The sequence below is a fragment of the Triturus cristatus genome, chromosome 11 (genome assembly GCF_964204655.1).
Source record: "Triturus cristatus chromosome 11, aTriCri1.1, whole genome shotgun sequence".
Lineage (NCBI taxonomy): Eukaryota > Metazoa > Chordata > Amphibia > Caudata > Salamandridae > Triturus > Triturus cristatus.
In genome coordinates, this window is record NC_140594.1 from 675,490,069 (window position 1) to 675,511,101 (window position 21,033).

At 42.7% G+C, this 21,033-nt stretch overlaps 1 protein-coding gene across 2 annotated transcripts in view; it reads left to right on the forward strand.

The window, feature by feature from the left end:
• The window catches only part of LOC146785310 (dehydrogenase/reductase SDR family member 12-like), a 242,409-nt gene that overhangs the window by 135,968 nt on the left and 85,408 nt on the right, over positions 1–21,033 (forward strand). For both annotated transcript variants that reach the window (XM_085636416.1, XM_085636417.1), the window contains exons 5-6: positions 13,193–13,274; positions 20,710–20,771. In XM_085636416.1, coding sequence (XP_085492542.1) covers positions 13,193–13,274; positions 20,710–20,771 — 144 coding nt within the window. The remainder of the gene's footprint in view (positions 1–13,192; positions 13,275–20,709; positions 20,772–21,033) is intronic.

The window sequence follows — 21,033 nt, forward strand, 5'->3', positions numbered from 1 at the left end:
ATGAACTCAAGGTTGGAAACACAGACACTAGAGATGATACTCTACACTTGGGCACCGGAGTGCCAGCTTTACCTCACCCACAGGAAGCGGGTGCATAGGTCTCGAAGTGCGTCGGGTTTCTTCTATCTGTTCAATGGAGCCTGAAGACAAAGATGCTGTAGGCGGTCGGTCCGGAAGAGATGCGGTGGATCCTAGAGTGGATCGGAGTTGTAGAAGACCTGTAAGCAGAGGGGACAGTGTTCACAGTCACTAGCCAGTGACCAGCGTGGCACCAGGTGGGTACCAGGCGATGTCGGGTGCAAACAGGAGGAAAGGTGCAGCTTGTCGTGGTCTTTTCAAGATGGCTGGCTCCACGTGTCTCGGTGCCTCCACGGGTTCCTTCTTTTCAGGGACTGTGGATCGGGCGGTGAGAGGTCTGGAGGTCCAGGTCTTGTCAGTCTCTGGGCTCGGGCTCCGGCGGGAGGCGGCGGCAAAGCAGACGTTGATTCGCTGGATGGTGCTTGTGTTAGCAAGGTGGTCACTCCCTGACCACAGGGGAGATTTCCTTCAGTCCTCTGTGCAGCAGAGCGTCGAAGTTCCCGTCTTCTTCTTGTAGTTAAGTTGATTCCAGGATGTCTGAAGTCTTAGGACACAGCTCCTACCTTTAAGCGGATTCTAGGGGCCGGACTACCTGCTAGGTCCCTCCCTAAGGGTGGGACCAGGAAGGGGGGTGGTTACACCCCCAATCCTTTGTCCAGCTCGCCCCAGGACCGGTTTGAACTGGCATATGCACCGAGGCTCCTTGTGAGCCTCAGGCATGTCTGGTTTCTTTCAAGCCCTACCTGACCAATACACAAAATCCTGTCTGGGGTGGTGCACGCACCTCCCCTGGCAGGAAACCCTTTGTCCACACCTCCCAAGCTGGAAGGACTCCCAGCAGCAGGAGGGCAGACTTGTGTCTGTAGTGACAGCATCCATTTTGTGGAGCTGAGGCTATGTCTGATTTTACACGGGTTTCAGGTACTGTACATGTCGTGTCCCTCTAGAAGGGTGGAATGCTAACCCCGTCGCCAGAATTGGCGAGGGGTTAGTATTCCAATTCATATGACACCTTACTCGACATGTTTTGATAAAGCCAAACCAAAGATAGCATTTAACCGCGAGGTTCATAATGCACTTAAGAGTATATGGTATGACGATATCTGGAAACGGTAGAAGGAAGTTGTTCCGACCACTGCAGACAGGCCCAGCTCATGCCAGAGCACCATCTCACATGGAACCAAGCACTCTGCCTTCAGGATTGTTAAGGCCTGCCATAGGAGTGACTTATAGGTTAACATGTGTCCCATTTAATGTTAGGTATATGTATACTACACCTAAGTAAGAGGTGGTTACACCAACTTACCCCAGCTGAGTGATCAGCCAGTTGTGTCAAATTTGTTAGGCCAGGCCAGGGGTGGCATAATACATGCTTCAGCCCCTGGTAGCCTTAGATACACCCATGCCCTGGGTACCTAGTGTACACTGGTACAGGGGCTGACAGGGTGATCTAGTTCCAATGGGTTATGCACCTAGGGTACATGGAGTCCATTTTAGAGAGAGAGCAGATGGGCTGAGATCCTGAATGGCAGGATCTCAGGCCCACTAAGTCGAAAAACCAGCTAGACACTAGGCAAAAAATTGGGGGTAACCATAGTCAGATATCCACCTTCCTACAACTGGTCTTCCATCTCGATAGACCCACACACGGTCTGTTTCTCTTGGTGCACATCCTGCTTTTACCCATTGTCTCATTTCCTCATCTCTTGCTTCTTCGTGCAATTGCCTCACTTCTTCCCAAGTACTCACAATGTTAGTAAACAATAGGGGACAAGAATTAATTTCCCTTTCTTTCGCCCTGTTGATCGAATTCTGATTACGAGCACAATATTGAGCCATATCATTGACGTACTTATTAGCAACTGCGACATAGTCTCCCGTCTGAACGTGAGCAGCACACTTCACAACGGCCAATTGCTTAGGCAGCTGTATCGCCTCAAGCAACTTCCCAACCACTTCAACATTCTTTATAGGAGTTCCACTTGAAGTCAGAAATCCTCTCTGCAGCCATATCTGACCAAAATCATGCACAACACCAAAGCCATACTGACTATCAGTTATCACAGTCACTCTCACATTCTTTCCCAACTTGCATGCTCTAGTTAAGGCTACAAGTTCAGCAACCTGGGCTGATTTTACTCCCTTCAGGTAAGATGTGTCCATTACTGCTGCAACTGTGCATACTGCATATGCTGCACTTAGAATTCCTTCGTCTGTTCTCAAGCATGACCCGTCCACAAACCTCACAATGTCACTTTCATCATTTACCTTTCCGTCCACAAAAGGGCCTGTCTGGACTGCTTCTAGAGTTGCGCCAAGTACGCACTCTTCTTCCTCCCTTCGGCACCGTCAATAACCTTCTTCTGACTCCCTCTCATTGCGTTGTAGCCAATACTGCGAAACAGCGCTCGCGCGTGGCAGCTTAGTTACCTGTTCTTTATTGTAGAATCCTGTTTCATTACTGTATTTCTGTGAATTTACGCTCTGTGGAAAAGGCGGTTTAGGCGCCTGATTCTGTTGGGCAAAAACCTGCTGCTGTCGCTTCGGATGACAACTCGCCTCTTTCTGCACCTGCGGATTCAATGATGCATTATCATTATTAGTATTTGGGGCAAATTTACACTCGGATTTCCAGTGCCCTATTCTTCCGCAATTATGACATGGCAATTTCTTCTTGGCTTCTTCTATATTGAATTGTCCTTTTCCTTTTCCAGCATTAAATTTAGGTTTTGGTCCTGCACTATTTGCTTGTTAAACCAACTGAGCTTCCTGTCTTTCTGCCACTTTTACCTGTGTGTGAGTCGCGCTAGGAGTGGAGAAATACAGGGTGACGTAGACGCTCCTGATTGGTGCGTTAGTAAGTCACGCTGGGATTGAAGAATTACAGGATGACGCAGACGCTCCTAATTGGTGCGTTAGTGTGAGTCGCGCTACGATTGGCTAAAACAACAGAATAGTCGTAGGGAAAATCTAGCGATACACGGAAGACAAAATGATGCATTACGATCCACCAGAGAAAGAGAAAAAGTCCTGGTTTGGAAAAATCAAGAGTTTATTTAAAAAGGACAAACCGATTAAGACTAGAGAGGGACAGTTGCTTCCTCCACCGAAATCGCCCGTATCCTTTATGGTTGCGAAATACGGATATCATACTTGTATTTGGTTAGACAATTGGGCAAAGTATACAAAAGATGATGGAGTTTTGGCATTTCCAGAACATGGTTAGTTTAATTTAGCGGTTTTGAGGAATTTGAGAGAAAGAATGATGAATCTAGAACCAAGACCTCCATGTCTTTAATGGAATTGAAAATTCTTGGCCACAAATGTTTTATTATTTTTGATTCTATGATAAGACTGGAAGCTTCAGATTATGCATGTTTAAAGCTTATCAACAATCATTGAAAAGTGATTACTTACAGGCTTATGATAGAATTTGTTCAACAGAGAATCCGACAACCATTCTGATAATTTCTTCTAAACAAGCTCACACTACAAATGATTTTGAGGCCTTGGCACCTCTAACCGAAAAAGCTTCAAAGATGGAGTTCCCCACCGCTGCTTCAGCTAGAAGCTGCTTCACCCACCTTGGTAAGGTATGAACTGATACAGGAACATGGTGATGGAGCAATGAAATGAGCAGTTGACATTTAGGTGGATCTCCTGAGTGGGGCCATGACTTTCTCATATAATCGCCAAGACATTGGACTATACACAGTGTGCAGTTACCCGGAAGAGCAGGGAACACTACTTGTTTGGTTGCTGATTTGGTCCTTTTGATAATAAGAAAAGTCACTTCATCCAGGTTAAATGACCTACCTGCCAAGCCAATGGCTCGGACATCTGAAACACATTTACAGGGAACCAGGCAAACCAGAAGGGCTAGCTTAGCAGACAGTTGTTTTCTCAATAAGAGGGAATTATCCAGCCAAGACTGCAGAATTTGCAGGACCAAGGAAACATCCCAAAGGCTGGAATATCTAGAGTTAGGAGAAGCAGAAAATTGAATTCCCTTCAAGAGTCTGGACACCAACGGATGCTCTCCTACAGGTCTGTTAGCCACAGGGGGATGACCAAGCTTTGTCGATGAGGTTGAGAGCTTGCTTGAAAAGTCCTAGCTCTTACCAATGTCTCCAGAAAAGTCTCCCACCTATCAGTCTCAACTGATGAACCTTGACAAGAGGATGTTGTTGCCCAAAAGGGTCCAGGCAGAGATTCAGGAACCATGGAAGCAGGAGAGGACAATCGCTTGACCGCTTCAGAAGAAGAAGTAGTAAACATGTCTGTGTTCTCAATAGGGGCATAACCAGAACCAGCTCTGCCAGTTGTCCTTGGACTTGAAGCCTAGTCCCAGGATCATCGAGAAGTGGGAAAAGCATAGTTCAGTCCAAATAACTTCTGCAAGAAAGCATTGGTTGCTTGTGCTAAAGGATCTGGTCTCCAAATGAAGAAGGATGATAACTGGCAGGTCTGTCGAAATGCAAAGAGATCCATCTGACACGGACCCCACACTTTCATGATATTGGAGAAAAGGGACAGATCCAGTTTCCACTCATTGGAGTTCCAGTCAGCAACTGTGTTCTAGTTGCCCAGGAGGTGGATTGCTATCACCGAGATTCAATGGTGGAGGCAATAGTTCCAGAAGTCTTTGGCAATTTCTGCAAGAAGCTGTTAAAGCGTTCATCCCAGGCAATTTATGTACTGTACTGCCGTGTACAACATTGGGTGGGTTTGGGGGAGAAGGAGCAAATCTCAAATGAACCTGCGAGTAATTCTAGACAATTGATGTGCGAGGACAGTTCTGATTGAGACCATCTGCCGCCAGTGGTCGGTTTCCACAACGGTCCCCACCACCATGACGACTGGCATCTGAATCGATCATCATGTCCGGAGGTGGCCAAAAATGGCCTTCCTGTTCCAAGCGTCTATGAGCCACCATTGAATTTCCTGACGAACTTCAGATGTCAATTGAATTTGATCTGAATAAGAGAGACTCTTTTGCAAATTAGAGATTTTGAGACATTGTTGCACCAGATAATGAGGAGGGCTGGGAAAGATTACCTGTATGGAAGACTCCAGGAGTCCAACCAGTCTTTCTAGCAAGTGAAGCTTCAAAGTCTGTTTTGATAATGCTCTGATTGCTCTAATCTTCTGGACAGGAAGAGCAAAAGAGGCCAAGATTGAATATATGGCAAAGCACAGAAATAACATCTTTTTGGATGAAATTAAATTTGATTTCTTGTAATTGATGACCAAGCCGAAGGCTTCAAGGAGAGAAAGTGTGAGGGCTAAATTTTGATTGAGGGTATCCGAGTTCTGTGACATTAACAGAAAATCATCCAGATAGACAATCAGCCTGATGCCTTTGGCTCTGAGATATACCACCACCGGTTTGAGAAGCCAATGACAGTCCAAATGCATTGCACAGAATTCATAGACGTAGTTCTTCCATTGAAATTGTAGGAATCAATGGTGTGGTGCAAAAATTGGAGCTGCAAGATAGGCATCTTTCAGGTCGAGAAGGACCATGAAATCCCATTCTTTTAGAAGGTGTCTCAGCAAATGTATCCCCTCCAATAGGAAACTGTTGCTTATGAAGCCGTTTTGGTGAGGCATACAAGGCACAATCGCCTTGTTTTGAAGAAGAGAATTGATTTCTTGGTCTCTGAAGTGCTGTTTGGGAACTAGGAAATGAAGTTGTTTTGGGGCTGAGGTTTGGTAAGGAATTGCCTAGAATTCCAAACAAAATGCATGGGCTGTCTACAGGATACATGCATCTTGTGTGTCAGCATCCAGTACAAAGAGGCACATTTAGTCCCATATTTCTCTTCTGTCTTACTTGCAAATTGGAACTGGATGGTGTTCAGAGGAAGGTCCTGCATTGGTTTTGACCTCTGTATCCACTAGCGTAAGATGGGAAGAAGGAGGATCAACTCTGCAGTTGGAGAAACTGCGTTTGGATTGGCCTTGGAAGAAGCCTTGATAAAAATAGCGTCTGGTAGAGCAGCACCTGCCTCGACCAGCCCTGCTGAAAAGGTGGGATTGAAACTTAGTTTTAAGTACTGCCTGAGATTTGTCTAGGGATGTAAATGGATTGACAAAGCATGCCATCTCCTTCACGAAGGGGTCCCCAAAAAGTAGTCCTTCAGCTGAAGGACCGGCCTCATTGCTTGCCAGTTCACAAACTTTGTGATCTATCTGGAGAAGAATAGATCTTCGGCATTCTAAAGAAAGTGCACAATTGGCCGTTGCCCAAAAAACATATGGCTCGTTGAGCCCACCCACCCCACACTTCAGGGTCAATGGCCGTATTTTGTTCTTTTGCAGAGAAAGCCAAATACATAATCTTTGCCAAGAGACCAAAGCTGTGTAATCCTCTTTAGCATAGGCATAGTTCAATTTGGCTTGCACAATGGAACCCAGGTGTACGTGCATATAGGAAAAGTGTGTTATTATTATTTTTCAGTAAGGAAAGGAGGAAGAAGATCTCATTCAACCATTTGCTGATTTGATAATGCGTATTCAGATGTTAATCTGATGATGTCACAAAATCTTTTCATTTGTAATCTGCTTAAATATTCTGTCCTTGCAGCACGACAGGCACTACAGACAGCCAATTATCTTGAAATTGTTCCCCCTAATTGAAACTCTGTTTCTTCACTGCTTACCTGCAGCCAGACTTCTCCCAGGCAAGGCTGTAGTTAACTCACTTCCTCCACATAAGTCAGATGCTGACTGCTGTCTGAATTCCATTGACCCACACATTTGGATGATGGAAAATGGAGACACTTGTACACATTAGATAGGCATGGCGGTAGGGGTGATCAATGACGAAGGCCGTTGTCTAAGGTTGTGATATTGATGGAGAGTTAGAACTATATGATCTTTACCCGAGAAATTAGGCTTTCTTGCAATCAGGACCATTGCAAAGTAGACCTGGTTACTCCAACCACTGAACCCAGTCAATGAATTTAAATTAAATTAAATTAGAATCCCTACTACCAGCTTTGATTTATTAGCAGAGTTGAGTATTTAGTCAAGTACATCTTTATTCGCCACATTTCTGAAGCATAAAAGATTAAAAATACAAACAATAAGAATACACACATTCATCAGGATACAGTTGTAAACGGATCAAATATGCATGAATAACACATTTTTGCACTTTTCCTTAATGTTAATAGTTGTTGGGTAAAAGATGCGACTGTTCAACATATAAAAGTACTATACAGTTGCTGTAAAAATGAAAGAGCAGGTCTACATTGACGAAACGTAACATTTTTAAAAATAGGCAATAGAATCTTTCTCCTGGGAATTTGATAGAATGAGCAAAAAAACATGATATGTAGAGTCGACTGGACAGACCTCCCATCACAAGGACTCAAATCAGATAAAGTGCAGCCTTCAGCTGGGAAACCAACCAGCAGTGGTAGAAAAATAAAACAGAACCTAGTAAGAACAAATCGTTGCTGGCTGTTTGTAATAAAAGAAGGGTACGGTTGAAGGCCCTCATGCGTACAGACCAAATTATAAGCACACACCATAGATTTTTGGTTGTCAAGGTAATTGATACTTATTGTCATCTTATCATCAAATAGCTGTTTTAAAGCCCCTTTACCAATGTAATGACAAGACTCCGGTGTAAAAAATAATCCCTGGTCACCAATCTCAGCATTGGGTCATTACACATAGGCAAGCCACGGAATATCTAGAGCAGATTGTAGCCCTAGGGAATCCTTTATAACTAGCTTATTTAATGAGATCTCCTCCCTTACCCATATGTAATGCCAGAATAGAAGGGGGGATAATGTGATTCTATCCTCAATGTAATGAATGCTCAATTTGGCTTGGCAATAAGAATTAGCACAACTTTGTGGGACTGCCAATACATTTGTAAAGAAATAATTATCCACTTGTTGCAAGATCTTTACATTGATCATGCTACAAATGCCATTTATTATAGCGTTTATTCCATTTGGGAGCTCGGATGGCCACAAAAGTATTCAAAATCACCACAAATATTTCAGGACTAGGCACCACAGCAGCACTCTTCCAAGCACCTACACACACCCCCAAGCATATTCACATCTGCTTTCAGCTACCTGCAAGCTAGCTTACACTGATACCCACATAAATACCCCCACACACACATACAGACAGCCACATGCAGCAAAAAGACCTGCCAACTTTGAACAAAGTTACATTGTGTGAAAGAAGGAGACAGCTTCTAGAGATGTGACAGAATCTTGATCCCCCTAACTGTCAGTAAGTGCATTTTTTAGAGCTTAAAAACCTCCAAGAAGACAGTCCTGGAAGCTCTAGACAAGCAGGTCACACAGGAGTTGTATGCCATAGCCCTGATGGTCCGCTGAAGTCTTCTTTCGGGCAGCAAAATGATCCAAGCAGGATCAACCTTATTTTCTTGTCTGCTGAGGTCGTGCCTTGGGTGGTTAGTCCCAGTACTCCAGAGGTCAAACATTTCTCAACTTTTCCAACTAGCTCCTCCTGGTTAGTTCTAAGGTTCCCAGGACTTCAGAGACATCACTTGGAGTCCAGGATGCACTCCAGCAGAGGCTACCGGTAAAGTCCAGTTCAGGTCCACTTGGCACTGGTCAACTAGTCATTCAAGGTAAAGGCTTCTTGCAGTTTTTGGGGTCCCTCTAATTCCATTGAGGTCAACCAACTGTCCATAGAGCACACTTCTCAGTCCTAGTTACAAGTTGGAGCAGGTCCAGCCCTTGAGGTCTCAACACAAGTCACTGACAGCAAATCCAGTCCTCTTTTGTTCTTCCCAGGGCCGGCTTTAGCGCTGGTGGCGCCCAGTGCGACAATGTCTGTTGGTGCCCCGCCCCCCAATGACCACCTTCTCTCACTAGCACCCTTTAATACTGCCTCTCAAGTCTCCATAACCACTGTCTCTCAGATTCATTTAGTCTTATAGCACCGCTCATACCAGTGTAGGGTGTCAGAGCACTTTGCATCACACACACATTGCACAGAGACAATCAATCATGAGTGTGTAAATCAGTGTATAGGAAATGTTACATCAGACAGGACTACAAGGTGTAGTGTAGGAGTGACATGTCATCGATACTGGTAGGCAATACAGTTTGAGTCCATATTCTGGAAAAGCACATTCAGAACTTAAAAGGTAACACAATTGCTAGGGGTTCCCTTTAATAATATGAATTGTTTTCTACCCAAATGAACCCTTTTAACAAGATTAGGATGATGAAAGACTGGGCAAAAAAACATATAGCTCTAACTTATACCTTGCAATTTGCATGCAGCGCAAGGATGACCGTTAATAGCTCAATGTTCTATATTAGGATTTTGACTTGTAAACGAAAAGTAACAAAAGGAGCTATTTTGCAGAAGCAGTAACCCACTGACCTATTTACATTGTATGCATTTCGTTATCCGCATGGTACACGTTCTTAGCTGCAGGCATTTTAACCCTCAGCGCTACCGTAGGATGAGTCAAAACTTCCATTAGACAAACCTCCAGTGTCTTTCCAGGAAGTCGATTAATCACCAGAATTATCTTGACATTTTAATTGATGTCTGAAAATTGCTGGAGGCCAGGAACGCGGCAGCAGGTGCTTTTAAAATGATAAGATACTTGCAAAAATGACACCCCCACCCCAAGTCAACACTAAGTGCGGTCACACCGATCGCACCGCCCTAGAGCCGGCCCTGGTTCTTCCACAGGTGTTTTCTGAGGTGTGGGGCTGAACAGTGAATAGGGATGACTCCAGGATACTCTGATACCAATGGGTAAAAGATCCCAAGGGCAAACCTTCCTCCTTTTTCAGTGTATCCTATTTGCCTTGTAGCCTATTTCCCTTGCTGCAAGTTATCACTCAATGCAGTATTCTTAGTGAAATCCAACATGGCAGAACCCTTCTGCCCAAAAGAAGTTTGTCACACTTGCAGGATGTGGCTAGTATAATGCCCAGCCCCGTCACTATCAAACACTTCAAACTGGGCCTGAGGCCAGCCCCCCTCAACTGAGAATTGAAGTGCCGCGGGAGGGAGGTAAAGTGTATCAAAAGAGTCCTTTTCTCCAGACATTCTGTACCACTAAACTATGAAGAACAAAAGGCATCCCTTGGTCCCTTTTAAGATAGTGAAGTTCCTGGACCCTCCTCAGCTGTGCTACTTGGTCATATTCCAAAACCAGGCCATCAGGCCATCCTGCAAGGTCTAAGTCAGAGTCTTTGCTCTGAGAGCACTTTTTCACAACTCTTCAAAGGCAGCAGTGAGAGACTAGTGACAAGTCAGCTGCTGGTCAACCAATGGCAATTCGCCTCTTGGTGCTTCAGGCGGGCAAAGTATGACTTTCCAAAAGCCACTTTTTCTGTATATTGATCAATAATCCAACCTTAGCAATAAATGGGATTTTTAATAAATAATAAAAGCAATGGTTTAATGGACTTTGTGGCTTATTCTAAATCAAAGTTACAGAATTAGCTTTTAAATTGTACTTTACCTTGTTTTACTGAAAAGCCATCTGTCACTTTAGAACCATCGTTAACTTTTTACATGTTCCACTTTCAAAACTTCGTACCTTGTGGGCTGCAAGGCTTACTGATGGTCTCTTACTTAGTAACTATAATTAAGTTTGCTTCCTCCCAAAAGGGGTTCGTTTGACTGTCTGCAAGTGTAACGATGCATCAGTCAGCCTCTACAAGTAGGCCTGAAGCCACTTTTTCCTTGTCAGCCTGGTAGATAACCCAATATGTGCTGCAGCCCAGTGGTGGCATTTAACTTCCACACTCTTGGTGCATTTTCTGCAAAATGTACTAGGGTTCTACAGGAAAGTTAAATCTGCCAGTTGGGGAATAATCAATTTGGTCATGTTGTAGGGATCAGAGCACATGCAGTTTTTCTGAACAGCAGTGCCCCAGTGTGCAGTGTTCATTGCAGTCAACAAAAGAATCAGAGTAAGCAAACAAAAATAGGTATTTTGTAATGGTGCAGTTTCCGCAAGTGCATAAATCAGGTGGCAGGAAGCAAAAACCATCATCATTAGTGGGTGGGAGAGTAGGTGAGGCGTTATTGGCATTAGATGGACAACATGCAGATGATGTCCCGCCTCCTGTCACTGCTGGCTCTTAAAGGTGAATCATTATGTTCTGAGTGGTGTTTTAGCATGCTTCACCCAGGATAAGTATTTATAACTCGCTCGGGAAACCCAAAAATCGACCAACCAAATGGTCATTTATTCACAACATAAAATATACAAACAAGATTCAATGGTGCAGTGGGCGTGGGTGAAACAATCCCGCTCAGTGCGCTCTAAACATCAGTAATACACACATGTGGCAAATAAAAATCAAAGGTGCGTATCTAAAAAGCAAGAAAAGCATGGCCTGTTGAGGGTGAGTCAGTAGTATGGGGAAGGGTCCTTGAGTCAACTCGACATGTTGATCCCTTGTCAAATGGCAGGATCATCATCAGGACTGTGCTAGAACAGAGCCTGAGATTCACACTAGAATAGAAGAGTAAAGATTGTCAGAACTGGAAAAAAGGGAACAGTGTAAGACACAGAGAAATGTCGAAAGTACACACATGAGAACAGGGCCTATTCATATACTTTATTAAAAATAAGAGGAAATAAGTGAGTAGAGTAAGTGAATCTTCAAAAAGTATGCGGCAAGGTAAACAAAACTCATGAAGAAAAGTGCGAAAGCTAAAGGTATCCTTGAAAAGATAGAGCAACTATATTAGAATGCACACTCATTGAACAAGAGAAAAAAACAAATGCATTCAGGAAAGATATACAAGATTTAGAGGGCTTATCTTTATCTGACTGAAGATTACTATACCAACAACACAGGACCCAGCCGCCCCAGGGGCAGATATAGGCGCCAACAGACATTTGTAGCATTCTCCGGAACTTCTTAGGATTTAGGGGATAACTCTGACCCATGAGAGGGTACCACTGGACCTACAAACCCTAAGCATCGGGATGCTTTTTTAGGGTCAGAACAGAACAGGACCACAAACCAGAGGCAGAAGGAGGAGGGATAACCAGAAGTGGTACAGCACCCCAGGAGACAGGCGTACACACAGAAATACTCCCAATGGGGGCCACCACAAGATTAACTGATTCAGACCAAATTCCCATCTATAATCTTTCTTCACATAGGCTATCGTTGGATGCCATTTTCTTGCTCATTCGAGGACTTTCATTTGACCCAACAGAGCTAGTAAATTCTTTGGATCAACAGTTGGATCTGTTGAAATATTTGAAAATTGAGACTGAGCCTAGCTTGGAGAGGGTGATATCCGCCGTCACTCTTAAATGTCAGGTCTCAGTCCACCTTCAACTTGTTCTCCCCCAAACAGCTCTGTCCTGGTTGAAATACTGTATGTTCAGGGGCCAATGTTAAGAATTACAGCCACACAGTATTAGGACAGTCTTTTGCCTGTAGAACCCCCTGAAGTATATTCAGGGTGCACTGTGATTTCCCAGTGACATGCCAAAATATAGAAGGATTCCTACTGGACCTCATGTACCCCATTGATAGCCCAAAAGGGCTATGGTGTCCCTCCCGTAGCCAACACAGACATTTCCCCCACTACCTGTGGCTGACAGCAGGTAAGAATGCTTATGTGGCTCTCCTTTCACACCCACATGCGATTACTTCATGTAATCTTTGCCCATCCTGGTATTACTGGCTACTGATGCATTACCACCAGGTCCCTCCAGTCCTTGTCCCATTCCTTACTCACTTGTAAGGAATTGGACGATGACAATGGGACCAGGATTAATAAAGATTGCCGGTACATTATTGGGCATTAATTGCTCTCATAGCTGAGTGGTACATATTGAGCAATGAGGGCGTTAATCTTTAAAGATGCTTGTACTTCTTTCAAATGTTTTTTCTTTATGGATGAGAGTTTGTCATTATTTGCAGAGCGTTTGTCATTATTTGCGAAGGGTGAGTAAACCCTGTTTCCAACATATACATTTTTCCTAATTGGGTGTCTCTGAAGGACCTCAATGGTATATGTAGGACTGATATGAAATATTTAGGATGCACTATAACATTGAGAGAATGCTGTCAGGGATGTTGCAGTTATCTTTCTGGTTATTTTTTTCTTTCAGATAAACAATGCTGGGTGCATGGTCCATCCCCGCCAAGTGACAAAAGAGGGAATTGAAGTAAACTTTGCAACCAACACTCTAGGTAAGAATATTGTGTTCATTAAGGTTTGGCAAACACCTGCCAGACACCGTTCAATAAAAAATGGTGTCAGATCTCATCATGTTATATTTTTTAAATGTTATGTTTTTCACAATCTTTTAATTTGTTCTAATGCATGGGGTTCTTTTACAGAAATCTTATGTTGTAACGTTACATGGGAACATTTTTTATTTGGAAGGGTGGAGTGAACAGTGCTGGATGGGGATGCTTGCCTAAGTAGGTAGACCCCCAGAAATTCTCCAGGAGAAGGGGCATTTTGCACTTTTGTTCATGTTGTCCAGAAGTACCCACACCATCTGGCCCTTTTATGAGTATATACTCCTTAACTTGCAATTAGCATAAGCAACGAAGAGTACCAGGAGTTACCCAAATGTACATGTGGTTGGAGAGTGCTTTGAAGCATGTGGTGTGCTCCCCTTTTATAAGCAGCCAAAGGGGTGGAGTTGGACGTGGCTGAGAGGATGTGAGTGGTCTCACACATTGATGGCTGTTGATTGTGTTAGAGGAGTCCACAACTGTGCTAGTCATTTTACTATCAAGTGTAGGCAAAAAAGCATCAATTATATTTTGAAAAGCACAGGTCGGGTGGGAGGCTTACAAACATCACCAAGCATCAGCTGGCAAGAGGTTACTTAATCTGCATTTACAGATAAGCATTCATAGTAGCTAAATATTCAAACTTCAAACTGCGGCCTATACAACAACAGGCCTCTGCTATGTGTCATGGAGAAATCCTCGGATGCAGCTGTTGCTTGTATTTTATCATCTAGTATGTTGCTATAGCTGTTAGGGTAATCTTCTCACATATTTAGTAACAGTCTCTCTCACATCAGCACAATGAGAGAGACTGTTTTGCATCCACAGGCACTACTTTTGACTCAGACACCACCATTGCAAAGCAACAATATTTTAAGTGTCCCCCCTTAGAGAGATGCCTATGTGGGATGTTCTGACTCTTCCATTACAGGTTTTCCTGCATTCCCACTTGGTTTCATTCTGCTCTAAAAACTACTGTGTCTTCTTGTTTTATATTTCACATGTGAAGGCATTGAGGGAAGAGTGGACTCAATTGGATGTTGATTGGTTGGAAACTTTCTCTATCTTTCAGATAAGAAATAAATCTCTGCATGAGATTGGAAGCACCTAAGGTTTTAAAACTGCAAAGATCCAGCTTGAAATGTACATAGCCTGTATATATGTATATATACCCATAGAAATATACTTCAAACACCTCACTAACCAATGACTGAGCCAGGAAAGTGCAACACGTGAGTCTAGAGTTCTTTGAGAACCCATCATAGCACTGACTTTAGGGTCACCACTGCCTTACAAGCAATCCTTAATTTGTGTAGGTCTATTGGTTATACGTTACAAACCAAACTTTTTCCATCAGCTATATTTGATCATGAAAGAGGTTTTATGCTATTTGTTAATCCCTGGAGCCACCATCTGACGTGCATCGGGAGTGACCCATGGGCAGCTCTACCACGTTGATGCTCAGATGATTAGAAATGCACCTTAATAAATATTCCGTGGATGTGGGTCAGGTACCTAACTCTGAAGTACAATCCACTGGACCATTCACCCCAAAATGGCTAGGAGGAATAAGATTAAAAAAAAACCTTTTTTATTTCAATTGAGATAAACCACAGTACAATCAAAATCACAATTCTTCATTCAGCAAAGGCTGGCTAAGATAGGATGTTTAGGACTCCAGACAATATATGAAATGCACATCAAGAGTATTGTGAAATTGAGCTCTTCACAACTTCATGCTTGCATAGGTTTATTGGTTAAAAGTACGCACCACCAATGTCAGTGAGTACAGCGATCTCCTATAGCTCTGACACCTCCAAGTAGGTCGTAGGTCCATACTATACAAAGGCCAATGACTTTTCAAGATTCTATTCATAAAACACTCCAGTCCCGTGGCATCAGCAGAATAAACACAAAACATAATAAACCAATGAAGTAGAAACTGCGAGTTAAACATATCCTCCTGAATCGTAATCATGCCCATATTATCAGTGCTGTTTTATATTATTCTGAATCTCCGAACATGCATTGGCTACATTTAGTGAATTAAATATTATAAATAATATGGCCAATGTAAGCCACTCAAACAACCTATCTTAAATAAATAAAATGCAAACAGTGCATCACAATTAACACAAAAGGTTGTTTGGGCTGAAGGGTTCTTCAAAGGATTACATGTTGCGAAGAGGCCGTTAACAGGGTTGTGAGTGTGTCTGGATTCTTACATAAAATGAAGACAAACCCTCCCATGCCAACCTGTGTCGTGCTTCATCGTAGGGCCGTCTCATCCGCCTGGCAGTCTGTAAATGGGTTGGATGGGCTCATTGCTATTACGGAGAGCACTTTGTTGGTTGCAATAAATTCACCTACTTATGAGGTGAGCGATCCACGGAACGTGTTTAAAAACCCTTACAGTAAGCCCTCATATATGGTTTATTCCAGGATTATTACTGTTGGATATTAAAAACAAAAGGCAGGGATTCTAGGGCTAGTAACAGGTCCCAAATTTCTTAGGTTTACATATTTCATCCTGTGCTGAGGCCCGCTACATGTCCTTGGCCTTTTTCAGGACACAATCCCTGACTCACAAACTCACAAACAGATTCAATTACTTGCGTTCATTTATGCCTAGGGCATGTGGTGCTCCCTTGTGGATGTGTCCCTTTCTGTTGCAGTTTTTACTTCAAGTCTGTGTAGGTTAGGTCTACAATCCTCCTTGTTGCATTTGCCATGATTACCTAAGAGCAAACGGTTGATCAATAGTTCATTTATCAGTGACAAAGCCAGATATTCCGATCCTCAACAGTCAAGAAGTTAAAATGTGTGCCCTAATAAAATAGTTATCTTTGTTGGTATCCGAAGGAGAACGTGTTGCGCACCGCTGCTTATATATATGCCAAAAATATTTTGCAGTTGTCAGACGCTGTCACTGCTATTCTAGCTTAAATCAGCATCGCGATAGAGGTAAAGTTAAATGGATCAAAGCATTTTTGTTCTGATGAAATTCATCAGCGATGCGGACACTCACCTCTCTGCTGGTGTGTAAAGCGTATTTGAGGAAATAAAGTATCATCAAACATCAAATATACTTAGTGCCGCTACCTTGGTATTGGGTCCAGGAAGCCATGTGTTCCAAAAACACTCTTGTAAAACTCTCTGGGTACCATAATCTGAAGTTTATTTACACAGCATCACCAGTAAAGATCAAGGTGTAAACTATGTAGAAGGTCCAATCTGTCTGAAATAACTGGTCCTCCAAGACCTGCTCTCACTCATGGAACATATAAGTCACCAGTAACTCTCGTAACAGCACATCAGGCACTCACTCATACATGAGACATAGTTACAACCTTCCCCTCTCTCAGATTGGGCCGTTGCAATGCATTCCTGTCTGGCAGTAAATACCTGTAAGTGTCCTGTACTTACTCTTGTGACATAGACTGTCAGAAGTTAGGCAGGTAGGGATCACTTAAGCAGGTTTGAGGATTGCTAATTTTGAAGCAGAGAAAAAGTAATGGATGGAATGCTTGAATGAATCTCAGCCACAGGTAAATACTCAGGCCGCATCCCAGTCCATAATTATTTTGCAAACCATGCCACCTCAGCCTTGGACCCATCTATATGCAAATCCGTCTTTACCCTGCTCCATTGGAACAACCCTAGGGCAAACTACCAGGTCAGGTCCAACAGGAACCTGAACACAAGCAACTGAGGACTGGTTTCACTCTGATTAGGGCTCATCAGTCAGCTTGGTTCCAGTGCCACAGTGTGCACGGGACCCACATAAAATATTCAGAAGCACACCCAGAAAAATTAGCTAATGAACAGATTGTAACTATGTGACATCTTGAATCTGAGAATGGTAGCAGAAACTAGAGTAGTAACATTGTTTCATGAAGACCATTCTGATCCACACTCGATGGGAGGGACTAAGGCAAGATTGATATTTTTATGCTACGGCTGCCCCACTCATCGCCACAGTGTTGCTTTTGATTTCTGGTTCCCCAGACAAGTGCAGAAAAGCTGAAGCAGCAACTGAGTAGAACTGCAAACAGCAATAAGTTATTAGCATTTTGTCAACATACCATGAAGAATGAATACCCACAGAGGACAGAAGCCACACAGCAGTGGTCAGAGTGCATGTTCAAATGCTGTGCTGTCTTATGTGGCCAGGCATGCGCTACCCATGCGAAAATTGTAGTTCATAAACTTGGGTTATTAAAAATATTGCGGTGATTTTATGGTGAAATAGGACACAAAGTCAGATGGAAATCCTTTGGAGAAATTTTGCAAGAGGAGACTCTTGGTGGGAAACGGCAAGAGCCTTGCCTCCACCAGATCAGACGAGGTGGCGATATTCATCAGATTTCCGTCCTTCCATATAATTCTAATTCGGATATCTCTATATGTTTGATCAAATCATGCATCATTTAAGGTATTGTCATACATTAAATATTGATGGTTTGTGAATTCTTCTGAACGATGGAGACCACTTGTTACTCAACTATCTGTATGATAAAATGACGCATTAGCTAATTATTTAACATTAGATTGGACTCATTCCTCCGTGTAATTCACACAAATGTTTAGTGTTTAATTTGTATTTTGTCAAGCATCTGAATCTGATCCATTGCCTCATCTAGCGAGTAACCCAGGACAGCATTTTTTATGTACATAAGGTACCATACTGTGAAAATGTGTTCCCAAAAATTTCATGACACCAAGCTTTTGTACCTCATAACATTTACCAATGAGAGAGAGCAACTTTAATCAATAAATAAGTACTTTACCTCCTCATCCTCTTCCTTACTTCAGTCATTATGGAATGAGGCGAGGGTGCTCCCCTCGACAGACGTTCTGCTACATGATTTCCCTTTAACAAACAAAAACACTTCCTTCACTGTCAACCTCCAGGAGGTGCATTGAAGGCCCACCTACTAGAGATTGAAATGTATCTGTCTATTAGGATGGGCACCCGGGGGTCTGATGGTAGCAGAGCTTCACTGTTGGAGGGATTGTGAATCCTCCTTCCTCTACAGCTATTGATGTAACTTTCCCAGTTATAAAAAGAGATTCTCACTGTAAGAAATACATCTGGCCTTTGTCATACCCTAAATATGTTACACTTATGCCCACATTTTTAAATGTCAGATGGAAGTTTAGTCATGTTTTTCCCCCAGATTGTCATGTGTGTCATTAGGTATTGGCATCTCCCACCCTCTTTATTTATGTAGCACATTCGGAAAGGAACGCAGGTTGTCGTTCAGGTACTTTAGAGCCGTAGAGTAGAGTCAAACTGGTAAGACGTTTTGCATGACTTACGCATGTGGCACTTCCTTTAAAACCTCTGCATAAAAGTGTCTTATTTCAGTGTCATGAGGCAAAAGATGGAGCCAGTTCTGCCTAATCCATGTGTGCTTGTGCTGGACGAACAGAATATTGTTCTCTTCGGAGAGCTCCAGCTTGTAGACCTTATTAACTATACAAACCATTTTATTTTTGCAGCAACTCTCTTAAGCGAATACTCCTAAAATTCTATAGGGGCATTTAGTTATTAACAATTCCTTTTAGAAAAAAAAACGTTTTAATGGATGCAAAATGATGTACCCTTTGCAGCCATTATGTAAATTTTCTGAATTTGGCCTGCCATGAAGATGAATGTCAATATCAGTCTTCCCTCTTGTGGATCTTCCCATGATCGGCCTTAGGTTCTCACAGATGAGTGGTAATTATTCCAGTCAGGTTGGTGAACTTTTCAAGTGGTTGGCAGCAAGCATAAGGGTTTGCAGCATTAACCAAACTTCAGCCACAATCTAGAGACTGAAGGAAAGAGACCCAAGATAGTCATTCTCTAGCAGTCTCTTGTCAGCCTCAAAATAGGAGGACTAAAATGTTTACTATCCGGCAGCCACTCATCAGTCATATACAGACAAAAAAGCAGGATTACAATAGTCGGTCCATAGAAGTCAGTATTGGCTACTTAGGGCAATAACATTTTAGTCCCTTCAAAAAGGACTAAAATGTCCGTGTCCTAGCAGCCAATCACAAATGCACAGAAAAAAAGGACCAGAATTACAATATCTCCAGTTCAGGCCATTCAATACTATTAGACTAACTCAATAGTATGGCGCACACCGACTAAACGCATCTGAATCATCATGGACTATGTGTGTTTAAGTCACAAAAGGTGCACCTGTATATATTACTGTGACAGCCTTGTGTACAGCTCCTTCCTTCTGCATGTGGATGGTGCTTTTTGTTCCGCTTTATACAATATACAGAAGTATCCCATATCACAGAGGTGTGAAGATAACAGAACCAATTGGCTGCTAGAGAATTCTCAGATAATGCAGTGAATGTCTGACTGGTCTTTAGAATAGATTGAGGAAACAGGTTTGAGGGAAACATATTCCATGCCTGGTTTTCCATCCACCTGAGGAGGTAGTACTTTTCTACCAAGAGCTAAAATCATCAGTAGGGAAGAAATCAATGAAAATCATTGTCATTCCAAACCACGTAATTTTACGTGGTGTTACAATGGATCACCAGGCAGGAACCCTCCAGAGAGAAAAGGGACATTTGTGTGTTCTTTTTTCACAGGAAGAGGCCTTTCCGCATTTGTGACCATCCTGTAACGGCAGAAGTGAGTCGCACACCATGCAGACAAGTGTCATACAGTCCTTTATGTGCTCTACAGACATGCAGGCCAGCAAAAGACTAGTTTAAGTGGAGACAGTGCATTGCGTCATAGGCCTTAATCTGTAGTGCCAAATTAATAAAGGGAGTTGGCATTGTGGGACCTGCTTTGCACTGGAGCACCTCCAAGCACTTTGGCAAACTACCCAGACATCCAACACCCAACATCAGAGGTGTCTTTCTAATCAGAGCCCCATCTATTACCACTTCCCATTCAATACTGAACAGAAACTTCCACTCTGAGATAGCCTATGGTAATGAATGCAGTTTGTGTAATGAAAAACTTCACTACATTTTGGTATTGCATTGTTTTATGATGTTTGCTGCTCCAGCATCAATGGTTGTTTTTGTCTGGTCATGACCAACTTCCTGAAGCAAAATCCTAGGGTACCTTAAGAAAAATTGCCCTCACCACTGATTGTGAATAAGTGAACTTAGGATGGCCAAACTTCAGAAAGAGAAACCTTTCACCAACTCTGCCTTTACTCTGCCAGTAACTTGTCATATTCGGTTACTTGAAATCAAGGCTGCATTGCCTTGTGATGAAGGCATTGAATTTGATTTGGATTAACTTTTTTAATCCCCGTTTCCTCTCATTTCGAGCAGACCATTTCACATCTAAGGTCAGTTCCTAATTTTTCTATATGTTTCATTTTCACATGTAATTAATTATTCATTTCTTTAGGTACTTATGTTCTAACTACATGCCTGTTTGCAGTCCTGGAAAAGTCAGAGGAGCCAAGAGTGGTAAGTTTGTGTAATGTGCCCTCCAGATGTGTAAACCAATGGCAAACCTATTGCCCAGTGACATAAAAATATGGTATGTGATAACCGTGCCACAAAGGATAATAACACGAACCAAACAGTTTGCTGACCTTTTCTGTTCACTAAAAGGAATTTATTTTTATTTAGTTACCAAAATAAAATATGCGTTGACATTTATCTAAAGGCAAACATGACGTTTTCTATGGAGGTAGATGTGGGTCATTTTGACTGCCTTTCTAGTTTC